This window comes from Choristoneura fumiferana, chromosome 20 (genome assembly GCF_025370935.1).
Source record: "Choristoneura fumiferana chromosome 20, NRCan_CFum_1, whole genome shotgun sequence".
Taxonomy (NCBI): domain Eukaryota; kingdom Metazoa; phylum Arthropoda; class Insecta; order Lepidoptera; family Tortricidae; genus Choristoneura; species Choristoneura fumiferana.
Window position 1 is genome coordinate 11,312,207 of NC_133491.1, and position 14,616 is coordinate 11,326,822.

The 14,616-nt window shown below is 39.1% G+C and overlaps 1 protein-coding gene across 1 annotated transcript; it reads left to right on the top strand.

Moving 5' to 3' along the window:
- The first annotated feature begins 419 nt into the window (after positions 1–419).
- LOC141439419 (zinc finger MYM-type protein 4-like) lies at positions 420–14,318 on the top strand. The gene is given in 16 exon segments (XM_074103707.1): positions 420–682; positions 1,214–1,584; positions 4,516–4,862; positions 5,109–5,265; positions 5,717–5,866; positions 6,332–6,451; positions 6,918–7,028; positions 7,031–8,185; positions 8,558–8,834; positions 9,105–9,213; positions 9,483–9,612; positions 10,005–10,658; positions 11,836–12,006; positions 12,849–13,075; positions 13,696–13,906; positions 14,155–14,318. Coding segments are annotated over 15 exon segments (4,305 nt in total). The 5' UTR covers positions 420–682; positions 1,214–1,262.
- The last annotated feature ends 298 nt before the right edge of the window (positions 14,319–14,616 follow it).

Genomic DNA, 14,616 nt, shown 5'->3' on the forward strand with positions numbered 1-14,616 from the left:
GTACGAAAAAATTCATTCAGTATAAATTATTTTCAGTAAAATTGTTGAAATCTCATCTATAAAATTCTGAGTCGTTGTAAGTCATAGTAGCTATTCAAAATAAAATAGAAAGCTATCACAAATAGTAAAACAAAATAAATAATAAATTGTAGTAAAACGTTGACCGGTCGTGGGCGGCTCACACACAGGTCACAGGAGGAAGGCTTACATAAATATGATAAATATCGTGGCGTGGAACAATGATACTAATTGAGCTTATATGCTATTTATTTACCTTTGTACAAAAAAACGTACGTACGTTTTTGGCGTAACTATTTTGTACAATTTATTTAATGAAGATGTTCCAACGCTGTTAACAATGACTCGAATTTACTACATTGAACAAAGCGTCACTTTTTGCCAACATTCAGATAATAATGGTCTCTGGCAGTCGGCATTGATTACTTTTTATTTATTCGGGATTAAAAATAGAGCTAATCTTACAAATGTTATATACTAAAAAATATGTATTTTATTTATATAACATCTTTAAATAGATACAGAATTTGTACAAATGGTATTGCAAGTAAATAGAAATAAGTTTGTGCAGTATACACATCCGCAACAAATCGCATGCAAGTAGATTCCAAAATGGTGTCGTTTGTTGTGCTTTCAGTGAGTTTCATGTAAAATAACAATATAGGTAAGATTGTTTTACTTATGAACGTACTTCTACGGAAAAAAATGGAATTTTGGTACCAAATACCTTATATTTGGCTGCTGTGATCTGTGTTTTTCAAAATATTTCACTCATGGCCTTAGGTTTTTTTCTTGTCCTACAAAGAAAGTTACCGTCACATCCTAGCTGCTATTTACCAAATACTACACGGTGTGCATTCAATTTAAGGTAAATTAGGCCAACAACATTATTTAATAACTTTAATTTCTAGTAATAGTTAGTAAAAAAACAATACACGAATAAGCGCGGGCTATGGGCTTGTGTCGCGGTTGGCGTCATATCACGTAGAAATTGCCGCGGTTATTGGTTATTGGTAGTCATTGTTTGTAATTTAAATTTTTTCAACTTTAAACTAACATAAAATGAAACTGAAACTTATCTTTTTTACAAATTGGTCTTGTTCGATGAACCCCTCAGCATTCTAACCTCGAAACTTTCCGCCGGGTGCGGCGTCTCGGAAAAAAATCATAATAAGAATCTTTGGTTTATTTCCAGATGTATTGAATCCTGTTATTTACCTATATCCAAGTAGATTGGTGGTAATATGGAGGAAAAAGAGAGCATCCCCGAAAACTCTACAGAGACTGTCAGTCTTGATTCTGGTGACAAGGATTCTAGTGAAAAAGCTACATTAGAAAGCTCTGATAGCACTAAACACGCGGAAGACCCTCAAAGTTCCAAACTCAGTAACAGTGAGGCTAATGAACTTGGTGATGACGATACAACTAAATCTTCAAATGGCAATGGACAGTCAGAAAATGAACTTAGTGAAAAAGGTGACAGTGAACTGCAAAACCATGTTGAACATGAGAGTGACAGTGTAAGTGATAAAGTGCCCGGGGATGTGAAAGAAGAAATTAATAATGGTATGTCTAATTTCTTAATTTTTTTACTTTGCTGTATACATGTATACTTGCTAGTCCCTGAGAAATCTTCGGAATTCCCTCCACATGTCTTTAACTAAGTTAATACTAAGAGACAATTGTTTATTTTAATGTAATAAAATAAACAGACTAAATTACAAATCATTGTTACTTATAGCTTTATTTGTGCACACTATACATTTCTTTCTAAATTACATTAATAGTTTGTTGTATGGCTCTGATTAAAGCTTCGTCCATCTTGTTCCACTTTAGTTTGTCTTGAATGGTGCTCATTCTGTTTTTATTAATACAAGTTGTTGAAATTTCATCGAGTCATCTTTTCTTTGCCATTCTCTGTTTTTTTCCAGTAGTACAGTCACTAGTGTCATCTGTACACTGTATTATTACTTTAAAATTGAAGAATTAATCAGAGAATGGAGAAATAAATAAGTCCTAAATGTGTCACTAGTACCCATATTCATTCAGGGATATTCTCGGGTGAGCACTCTTTCCCAGCCCGGATAATACCCACCTGTTTTTGCATTACATGTAATTAATTATGGCAATTATGCGTTACTCTATGGGTGTATACATGAAAAACAGTTGGGTATTATGAAACTTTTGTCACCCTATTTTCTATCCGAACAGGACCCACTTAGACATCTGTCATAGCTTGTGCGGCGCAATGTGCAATAGAATGTACACATTAAGTTCAAGGGAATTAGGAATCTATGACAATGTAACAGAGTAAAATTTTTTGTTTTTCTATTAAAAAATAAATATCAGTGGACAATTCATACCCTCATTGACCTAGTCCCAAAGTAAGCTTAGCAAAGCTTGTGTTATGGGTACTAAGCAACGGATAAATATAAATATAATTATATAGATAATTTTTTCAAAATATTTATATGGTGGGCTTCATGAGGATAGTAGAAAATTAAACAAATTTGATTAATACTTTGACAATAGTTTAAATTTTCACTTCAAAAAAGTAATAATTCAGAGGAAATTCTACCGTTCTACATTTTGAAAACATTTATGCTGACTATTTCACTATTTGTGTGACATTTTTATTTTATTTTTATTAGTTTCACCTTTTCAGCTAAATTGTCATATCCCCGAGCACTCGCATACTTTATAAAGGACCAATTACCACTAAGAATAATGGCCAAATGTACTTTATAAAGTACTAATTGTTTAGTGAATGAAGAATTTTGAGAATCATGAAATAATATCCAAAATAACAAAGCTGGTGGACCATGTCTAGGTCTTAAGTACTATATCGAAAATACAAACTGACATATAGATGCACAGAAAAACCAGAAAAATAAGACCAGTGCTGGGAATCCAACCCAGGTCCTCGGCAAAAAAAATTTGGAATTGAAATAAAAAATACAAAAAGATTCCAAAAAACCAATCTTAAGTACTATGTCTCTTAAAAAAGGTTGAGGAGTCAGGACAATATAGTCAATAGTTGATTATTCTCTGGGATTGACATGCACCTTTCATTACTGATTTATATTCTCTATTAAAGCCTAAGGTTGGCTTACAGACTAAAACGATTGAAATGGGAAGACTTGAATATAATGCAAAATGGAATACTTGTTGAAGACTGCCCAGTTAACCTTAACAGTGAACAGTGATCATAAAATTCTATATTGCTCTTGTGTCTGACATTTTTTAATGCGCAAGTTGTCTCCACGTGGTTTCTGGAATTTTACTATCAAGTTGCAAAAACTACAACCACCGTACAACGTCCCTCTCAAAGAGAGTTTACTTTGACACTGGCGAAATTGTCCTATTAATTAGGACAGAAAAGCCATATTTTAAAAGAGAAGAAGATGTAATAGTATTGATGCATTAATTTAGCTCTTCAAAACATAATATTTTAAAGTCATACCGCAAACAAATCAGGTGATAAAAATTAAATTCTGCTTATATTTGTAATTTTTTATTAATAAGCCTTACATTTCAACCAAATTTTTTGAATAGGCTTGTTATTTAAAGCCAATATTTTTATCTTGCTATAATGCTTGCTGAATAGAGCTAAGATATTATTATTGGGTTTAATAAAAAATGTTTATATTTTTTTAATTAACAAAATAAACATGTTTAATTAAAGTCTTAGGGGCTTTTCAATCCATTTATTAGTGTTAACTGGCGTTTAGGTGTGATGCCTCTCTATTTGTTTTACAAATAAACATGGTTAACGCTAATCAATGGATGGTGAAACAGCCCTTAGACTGTCATTAGTTATTATGGTAAAGAAAAGTTATCGGTATTTAGTTGGTATTTTAAAATATTTTTTACCCATCCCTAAGACTGTCAAGCTACCTAATTGCACCTCCGATAGTGGGTTCTACTATTAAAACCTTAAGTAAAGTTATTCAATTTCCTGAATAAGAATGATTGGACAACATGCTTTCAATTTGACCTTGACATTGGTTTGGTTTGGCTGTATTGTTTACATTGAGCATTGTTTATCAACAAAAGTTAATTTGATGCTGTTAACCTCTAGTACAAATAGTTTCATCATGAATATAGTCTTGCAAGAAATTTGATAACTTTTTGATAAAGGTTGAACTATAAACAATTACTTTGCTAACCCGCAACCTTATCATAGCCATGTCTATTCAGCAAATGTGTGTTCATACAGCTCCTCCATGTGTACACTACAACACACAAATTACACAAACCCAATTATCACCACCACCACATTACACTGACGTGTTTTGAACTCAAGCAGAGTTCATCCTCAGAGCAACAGAGAGAGTTGTGTCACAGCTGATTCAATAAATGTTTCACAAATTTTATTGACAACTAGGTTTATAACATTTGCAACAGAAATTACCTATCGTCTTTAGGTTAAGAGCTCAATTTATCTCTTATTTGTAGTGATAATGATAAGAAAAAGAATGAAACAATTTATTCCAGAAATAAAATCAGAAGATGCAGAAAGTGCACCAACCGAGGGTAATGCAGAATTACAAGGAAAAATTGAGAGTCCAGAGGAATCCAACAGTCAAGAATCAGCCAGTCACGAGTCAGTGAGCCTAGCGACTGATACAGCTGCTCTAGAAACCTCTAGCCAAGAATCAGCAGATATTGATAAACCTGCTGATACTGACTCAACAAATGTTGAAACAACTAAAAATGAAACTGAGGACACTGATGCATTGGAGTCAAGTCACAATGATACGGAGAAGATAAGTGATGTAGGAAAACCAGAATTTGAAACTGCACCTAATGTGCAGGAGGAACCCCAAGAAGATCATACACAGGTAATACATTTTTGTGGAGAATACTGATTAGAATAATAATGATGTAACTGTACTATTTTGGTTACTCTTTGTCTCATTCCCTAAAAGTTTCCTAATGTCATAAAAAAGTGTAAAGTGAATTGATAATATTTCTTTGTCACATTTTCATACTTAAACCTGTAAATTTGCCAAGTCAATACATGAAAATTCCATAATATGCTTCTACATTGTGACTAAGTCAGTGTTTCTTTTTTCTGAAATTTCCAGGCCTTGGATCCATTTGATGCTCTGCTCAAAGACAGGAGTAACTCCGCAGCTGAGACATCCACATCCAAAGAAGCAGGCACTGGTGCAAACTTGGATGATGATGATGATGACCACAATGTAGATGGAGATGTGACACATGATGATGAAGAACATACAGGTATGTGATAAAGTATACTTGCAGAGTAAGACTTACTGTTGCTTAGTAGAAAAATAAAAATAATTATGTGAACTCAGTTTTATTATGGGCTTGCAAAGAAGCTTCTAAACTTGTTTACAACCATATACGTCCTAAACGCCCTAGCTTTTATTTCAAACTAGTGTTTACTCGCGGTTTCGCACGTTTAAACCATTAGAACCAGCAGCGGTTGAATCAAAATCACTAAATTGTTATCGGAATTCCGATAAATTAAATATTAAATAATATTGTAGATTTCATTAATATCAAATATAAAAACACGTCCGCCAAATTTCATTGTCAGCCGAAAGACGTCCACTACTGGACATAAACCTTGACCATAAAACACCTGTGCCACCTGCATCCATAGGGTCCAACATCCTTTACTAAGTAATCAGTTTATCCACTTTACATCCTACATATTTTTTTAAAGATCCCCATCCCGAAGATAGCAACACTGTGCCAGAGGAACCTGGCGCTGATGAAGAAGTGTGTCTCTTGCCTGACACCGAACGAGAGATTTCTGAGGCCGACAAAGCGGAGGCGGCGAAGGTTTTGGCCGAGAAACGGAAGCAGGCTGAAGGTAATTTTGTAATTTAACTTGTCCTAAGCCTTTGGATACTGATTAACTGTTTTGCGGTATTTCTAACTAAAATCCTCCAAACTCGTGTCGCGATTTTTTTTTTAATGATTTCTATTTCAATTAATCGCTTTCAAACAACCTGTGTGGACATAGTTTTGAAAACTTTGATGACCTGGGATATTTAGTTAACCATCACAACACCATCATAATCATATTAGCAGTAAGAAGTCCACTGTTGAACATAGGCTTCCCCCATATACCTCCAGTGGCTTCAAGTTACTGTTACTGTTATCCATTGAATAGTTCTATCCTACCAGAATTTCTCTACTAGTTTCTGCTCAAATTGCAGCTCTATATGATTGGTAGAGTAAATTTTAATCCTCGACACATACAAACACATTTGAACATTACAAGTTAAATAAAAGGTAACAAGTATGATGGGTTCCATATGTTTACGTGATGCAGAAGCAGAGACGGTTCCCAAAACGGAGCATGACGCGGATTCTGAGGAGGTGCGGGAGGACGCGGCACAGGACGACGTCGCCGCCGACGCGGATGAGGGCACGCCGCATGATCACGTTGCTGGTAAGTTTGTTGTTGTGGTATTGAATTATACAACTATGGCTTTGTAACTGTGCTGGCAGCCTTCACTGGGTGAGTAACTTCAGAAAATCCCGCAGTATACGTAAAGTTGAGCAAGGCTAAATGAACATCCCAATCCCAGCAAATAAATTGACTGTAAATTTCTAGTGTTCAACCAAACTTTTGGTCTCGGTTTAGTTCGGCTTCGGCGGAGTAACTATCGAAACTGAAACTGGGTTCATGAGCTTTCGTACGCCGTCATGGAGTGGCCACGCCACCCTCGTCAGCAAATTTTTCCCGGCTACAATGTTTACACATCAAATAAAATTGACTCGCTTTCTAACTAAAGTTTCGGTTTTGGCCAGAACTGTTGCACGAACCTAAATTCGATTCCAATTTCAGTTGCAAGTTAATTTACAAATATCTCGACGAAATAGTAAAGTTACATCTTATGTTTCAAATTTCACAGATAAAGAAAACGAAAATGAACACGACGAGACAGCTGAAATCGAAGAAAACCCGGTCCCAAACGATATCCAGCAGATTAGCCCTGTTGACGCGACCTGCGTTCAGTGTTCCAAGAGAAATCTTGCACCTACAGATACATGGACAAAAACAATGAAAAAAAGTACGTGTGCACTGAGGACTGCGTCGTAGCACTGCGGGAGGAGCATCCTGGACAATACAATGTCACGTCCAAGAAGTACACCATCGAGGAAATCGTACCAAAGATGCTCACCTGCTCGGAATGCGAAGAATCCAAACTATGCTACTTCTATTACAACTACGATGGCGAAGATACACACTATTGCTCTCTCGCCTGCCTGAACAGCATGATGGCCGATGAACAAGACAAATATGTATACAAACGAAGACGCCAGATCGTCGAAGAAGTCACCCCCACAGTAGCCGAGTGTCTAGTCTGCAAAGAAACCAAAAAATGTGGTTATGCCTTCAAAAGGTACGGCGTACCAACCAACATATGCGACCAATCTTGTATCAAAGAACTAAACAGCAAAGAAAACGGACGATACAACATTAAAAGGAAAAGAGTTCCCAGAAAACAAAACTTACCCTCAAACCCTCCACTCCTCAAGTTAAAGGTCATAAGCAACGCGACTGACAAATATCTGGACGAAGCATACAAACTGCAGCCCAAAACGCCCGCCATGGTCCAAGCGGCTAGAGAGGAAAGAGATAGAACCTTCATCAGGAAGTGCTACCAATGCACTGTTCAACTGAACATGGACGACAAAAATCTAACCTGGGAGACCATGGATTTCTGCAACGAAGTTTGTTTAGGGCGATACCAAAACAAGATCGGTGCGCGCTGCGCTAACTGCAAAAACCTAGTCACGCATACGAGTTTAGGAAAATATTGTGTAAGATTCGGCTACGATATTCGCCAGTTCTGCAACTCTGGATGCTTGGAGGAGTTTAAGAAGGGTCTTAAGATATGCTGTTACTGTCAGAGGGATATATCGGTCGGCCACCAAGGATTCTTAGCTCCTGTGGGGGACAAGGGGCAATTCAAAGATTTCTGTACACAACAGTGCATGGAGAAATTCGATCAGATGAGCAAGAGTCCCATGCCACAGCCCGTTTGGGCGAAGTGCGCGGTTTGCTCGCTGGAAAAAGGGACAACGATAGAGGTGGAAGTGAGCGAAGACATCGTGCAGAGGTTGTGTTCTGATCCCTGTTTTGCTGCTTTTAAATTCGTCAACAACATATTCCCTGGTAAGTAAATATTTTACTAAATCATATTTTTTTAAAGAATATGATTGTACACTTTCCCCTCTTCTGACAATACATATTTGACAGACAATGATCACATTCGGCACGGGAAATACGGTTTACTTTTTTGATACCAGATTGTAATTAAAATAAGAAAGAACATCACAAATCTTTGCATAAGTTTAGATGTAGTGGGCGTCGATGCATGTATGCTGTAACTGTACATGCGATCCTCATCCGACCGTAATACCGGTACTACTACTACTCAAACAGTATAGGTATTTTTGGTACCGGTTTCCAGCGTTCGTTGCTACAGATTAATGATGAATCCATTCGTAAGTCTACGCCATTCATTTACAAACCACTTACTTCCAGATCAATGCCGGTGGTGTAAGAAATACTTTGAACGCAAAGTCTCGAAATGCTTCACGATATACGAGACGTCGTCTCCCGACTGCTTCTGTTCCAAGTCGTGTATGAACGTCTACATCAGCAACTCGCGCCACATAGTGCCATGCAACTGGTGCAAAGTGAAGAAGTACAACTTTGACATGATAAGACGCGTGCAGAACTCCGGGCAGGTCGTTATGATGTGCTCGCTGAATTGTTTGAATCTCTATCAAGTGTCGATTAACGCTGTGTCGTCGAGGAGGTGAGAACTAGAGAAAAATATTACAAACTAGCTGTTGCCCGCGGGCCATAGGCTGCGGGACAGGGGATGCGAATGCGATCCTCGCTCCGAGTCGTACTTGGTTCAACAGATAGCGCTGGCCATACAGCGGGGCAATTCGAAGTTATGGGCACTTATGAGCCAGCTACGCCGCGGAGTGGTGGGATTTAGTTTATAGTTTTTTTATATGTTCTATAGTTTGTAGATTAAGTTTAATTTTGAGTAATCCTATTGTTTTATTTTCCTTTTCAGAATAAAATGCGACATGTGTAAACGGACGTCGCTAGCTCAATACCACTTGACTATGTCAGACGCGACAGTCAGAAATTTTTGCACGTACCAGTGCGTCATGGCATTCCAGGTAACAAAACAAAACTAAATTATTATAATAGTAGGTGTTAGATGTGCGATTTTCCTTTTTTTGTGAGGTTTACCCATCAGGGATCATGTATTGGAGATTGTCAGTCCAATACGGTTCTTAGTATCTATGAATGTACAGTGTTAGCAGAGCCACTCTCCTAAGCAATACATACGCAGTATGGAGTTATACCGCTTACATCAGGCTTGTGAATATTTTGCAATCTTGGAAATAATAAGGTAATAATTTTAAGGATTATTAATCTCTCACAGGGTCAATATTCCAAACACACGCCGGCCCTTATACCCGGCGAGGCGATCGACCAGCAAAAGGCCGTGCCCACAGGTGCCCCGCGGCGGACTTACACCACTGGCTCGACGCATAAAAACAATGGTAAAAACGGTAAGACATTTACATATCGGCTTTATTTTTATCAGCGTCTTCGCTCACCTAAATCGTTAGATCTAGCAGTTGTATGAAAAATTTTGGGTTTTTACTAAATCCCCATTGAAATTCTCAAAAATTACATCGCCGTATTCGTTTACGTTGCATGAAGACCATCCGTGCAAAATTTCATGTCTCTATATTTAGTGTTTGTATGTCAAATTTCATCCACAACCATCCAGCCTTTTTTACATGAGTAGGATGACAAATCTTTCAAATTAAAGAGACGAAAATTAACATTTAAAATCACACAAGTTCAAGAATTTCAGCTAGCTTTCAGTGCAACCCTGATTTGGAGAATTTCCATATCAGTATGTCGATTCTGCATGTTTCTTATTTATATTCCACAGCCGGTCCGAAGGCCCAACAACGCTCAGGGTTACCAGTCATCTCCAACGTGCAGTCCCTCGCCGCGCCGCCCCCACTCATGCCTTCAATGACGCGCGGGAAATCAAAACGCCTCCAAGCCGCAGCGGCAGCTGCGCCGCCGCCCGAACCGGAGCCCCCGCAAGCACCCAAGACACCCCCGCCCCCTCCCAAACCGCCAACTCCTCCGCCCCCGCCACCTCCCAAAATCTACAACCATGTCATAGTCAAAACTCTACCCCCCAGAGAAGTCGCGAACAAAGCCACCATGTCCAAACCTATGATGATCTCAAAAGGGGTATCTTGCCGTCCGCACCCTTGCACTAAAGAGTGCCAAACCGACCCTAGCTTAGAACGACGAGTATTAATACCTGTTCCGGTACCAATCTACGTGCCGGTTCCGTGCGCTATGTGGTCTTTACCCTTCCCTGTTCCCGTGCCCATTCCGATACCTATTCCGACGCCCGTCTTCATACCCACCACTCGAAACTCTGCTAAGGGCATCATGAAGGAGATAAATAAGATCCATGACAAGATGCCAACGGATCCGTTCGAAGCGGAGCTGCTGATGATGGCGGAGATGGTAGCTGGTGACAAGAAGAAAGACCAGAGCGATTCTGACACGGATGATGATAATGGTGAGTGGAAATGACTGATATACTTTGATATGACCACAGGAAAGTCCTGTGAGAGGTTTTCCGAAATGTATGCTCGAAATTGATAAATAAACGAAGCAATTCAATCGTTTTCAATGGGCGTGCTTGGGAATTACAGCTCAAGCTTTCTTGTGATAATAATCTGTAATTAAAAATATTTCAGTTACAGACTAAAAAAATATCAAAAATTAAGAAAGAACCTTTTCACTGTTTTACCGCGCATAACTTGAGAAATTAACTTCATTTGAAGTGAATGTTATATCTATTTATTTATTATATGAAATTATATACTGTACTAGCCGTTACCCACGACTCCGTCCGCGTAGGATCCGGTTTTCACTATCCCGCGGGAACTATGCAATTTTCCGGGAAAAAAAGTATCCTGTCATTCCCCGGGACGCAAACTATCTGTATACCGCATTTCTTCTAAATCGGTTCAGCGGTTTAGACGTGATGGAGTGACAAACAAACAAACAGACTTACAAACTTTCGCATTTATAATATTAGTAGGATACCAGTAACACTAAAACACTGTGAATTTTAGACTACATGTAGGTAGATAAAATCAAAGAAACACAAGCAGTAAATAAAGAAACAAAAACAAATTGTCACACAAAACCTCAAACTTTCGTCACTTACCGACGCCCATTTGCACGCACGTTGGCATCAGGAACCGCATTCAGCCATTGCAGTGCGTGAACCAGCGGCGAGACACGGTCCGCGAGACTGGCCATGTAAACTTTGCTTTAAAAATTAATGTGTTTGAGTTAGAGAAATTAGGGGATCTCTTTAAAGATTCTGTTTCACTGGCCGATATACAGCGTGCGGTGTCTCCTCGAAGGCGTTATAAAGACTAGTGAAACTCATAAGTCGATAACTCGATCGACATACCAGCGTGCAGTGACTCTCTGCAGGTGGAAAATAGCAGTAATCAGTCAATTATTTGCTCAAACATGGTATGCACAGATAAATGTCAGGTTTATGGGACTATTACATGTTTTGTCGCAAAGACATGCAAATATATTGACTAGTAAAACCCGAATGCAGACCCTATCAACCAATGTAAACATTTCCCCGAATACGGGCCCTATCGACCAATGAAACTGAGCCTGTAACCCTGGTAACTCTTCAGTCTCCTAACCCCTCCTGCGTGTTCCAGCGGACGAGGGCTTCAGCCCAGTGGCAGGCATAGATGGCAACAACGCGTTCGGCGAAGACATGCTGCAGATGGCGTTGAAAATGGCCACGGAGTATGAGGAGCAGCCTGTGGACTTGGAGTCTGCCATGACTGCTAACACTATCACGCCGAGCTCGCACCCCGGCATGCCTGGTAAGATGATCAAAGTTTAAATATCTTTATTCAATTTTGACTAACAGGCACTGAAGAATGTGAATTTATTTCAATGAATTTAGAGTACAAATACGCAAAATAAAGCGGATTTGTGCTATTCCCGACGATGTACATTTCGAGTTTCGTTTATCAAGGACGTTGGGTGATTAAACTCGCAAGTACAGTTAGCAAAAACTTGTCAGTTTACGACTTCGGTTAAACGCTCATTCTGGCGCCAGTTCGTCCATCATTCTGATCAGAATGACGTCAGAATTATCGTGTAACCCTCTCAGACTGACGGGCTGATGGTCCAGACTGATGAAAATTTACTGTTTTAATAATATTTGTCAATCCGATGTGAATGACAGAAAACCAGAATAATGGTCTATGACATGGCTGACACTATTTACCGGCCCGGATTATACGAACTTGGAAATACTTCCTATATAGGCCCATAGAAACTCATGTCAGTTTGACATGAGTCTGTATGGGCGTTTACACGAAATATCGGGTCGGTATTTTCCGGGCCGGTAAATAGTGTCACCCTATGACACCTCATTTCAGGCGTTTTTAACCTTAGTTCTAACGGCACACTTTTCGTTCATCAAAGTTTCCAGTAAAAAATAGCCACGTGCGAGTCGTACTGGCGCGCAGAGTACCTAAAGGGTTCCGTACAGTATACCTATAATATATGTATATCATAACGGACAGCGGAGGCTTATTAATAGGGTCTCGTTGACTCCTTTTGTATGAATCGCGTACACTTCGCGGCGATCGCGGCACACCTGAAAATATACGCGGCACACCGGTTGAAAACCTTTGCGTTATTTACTTGTTGTTAGGTTTGGAAGGTGAAGCGATGCATCACCACCACATGATGGCGTTGGAGCAGCAGCGCGCGGTTGCGGCGCTGCGCGCGTCAGCCGCGCCGCGCAAGCGCGCGCCGCCCGCCGCCGCCGCGCGCCCGCCCACGCGCTCCTCCAAGCGCCGCCGCGCCGACCCGCCGCCCGCGCAGCCCGAGCCGCCGCGCGAGCCCGCGGAGAAGCCCGACGCCAACATGTGCTTGAAGGTAACACTAACACCTATGGCGTGAAGTGAATAGGCACTGGGTCCATCTAGCGTCATCATTATTTGTGGTTATTTGGTATTGTTGTTAAGTATGTGATTTTCTTCTCTTTTTAAATTTACAGCACATTGTTGTCAACTGTAATGCTGTAAATGTTCTAAATAAATAAATAAATAATTTGCTATCAAATTGAGGAACTGCTACATTCAACATTGCACATCATTGTTTCTCAACTCAGATGCATACATAAAAAATTGAGCTTGATTTGCATTTTGGTCTCCATGCATATAAACTGAAGAGAAATATATCTACTGTTTATTTATCGCCACACATAATAAATCTCGTAAATCAAACCAAACCAAAGCAAACAATATAACCCAAAGAAAGGCACTTTTGTCCAAGAATGGATTGAATGGAATGGAACGTGTGTGTTAGCGTGATAAGTCCCGTTGGTGGTATTTTGACTAAAAATGGATGACTTCTAAATAACTTATTGTTTTTTATTTCGAGATAATACGAGTGGTGTCATCAAAACAACGACCAAAATAATAAGGAACTTTCTTTTTTTTTTCTTTTAAAGCATGCTCAATTATACGAGCATTCTAACCTCGCTTCTATTGCAGTACACATTCGGCGTGAACGCGTGGAAGCAGTGGGTGATGACGAAGAACGCTGAGATAGAGAAGAGCTCGATACGGCGGAAACCTTTCAAGTCGGAGATATTACAGCTGACGGCTGACGAGCTCAATTTCTCGCTCTGTCTGTTTGTCAAGGAGGTCCGGAAACCGAACGGCAGCGAATACGCGCCGGACACTATTTATTATTTGGTTTTAGGTAAGTTCAGTATAGCGTTTGCTATATAAGGGATCATCGTAAAGTATGTCACACCAACTTAGTCAATTTAGCTCCCCCCAAGCGCCACGTGAATCATATCATTCAAATAGTACTTTCACAGACGAGATATCAAAGATCGGCCGCGATACGTCAAAATGTTGTCGTTGTTGTGTTCATTTTTAACCGACTTGAAAAAAGGAAGAGGTTCTATGTTCGACTGTATTTTTTAATGGTATGTTTAATTTCAGGAATACAACAATATCTTTTCGAGAATGGTAGGATAGACAACATATTCACGGATCCGTATTATGAAAAGTTCACAGACTGTTTGGACGAGGTCGCCAAAAAGTTCTCAGTGTTATATAATGACTCGCGTAAGTACACTCATATAAATGTGGGTTTAACCCTTTAGAAGGCAGAGACGATTTAGCGACCACATGCATTGATTTGGAAATTCTACCTTATTCTTTTAGTAATAAGTTACAGTATTCATTGTAATTATTGAAAATACTACTAGCTTTAAAAACGTTCTTACATACTTACGTAGGTATGTATTCGATAGCTGCTTTTGATTCTGTGATAGTATGTTCCAATAAATGGGACCTTATAAAGGGTTAAACTGTAACCTTGGAGACTGTAATTGAGAGGATAAATTCTGTATATTAGAATGTAAATTTTTTAATAAAAAAAACTTGTTTTCCTACAGAATA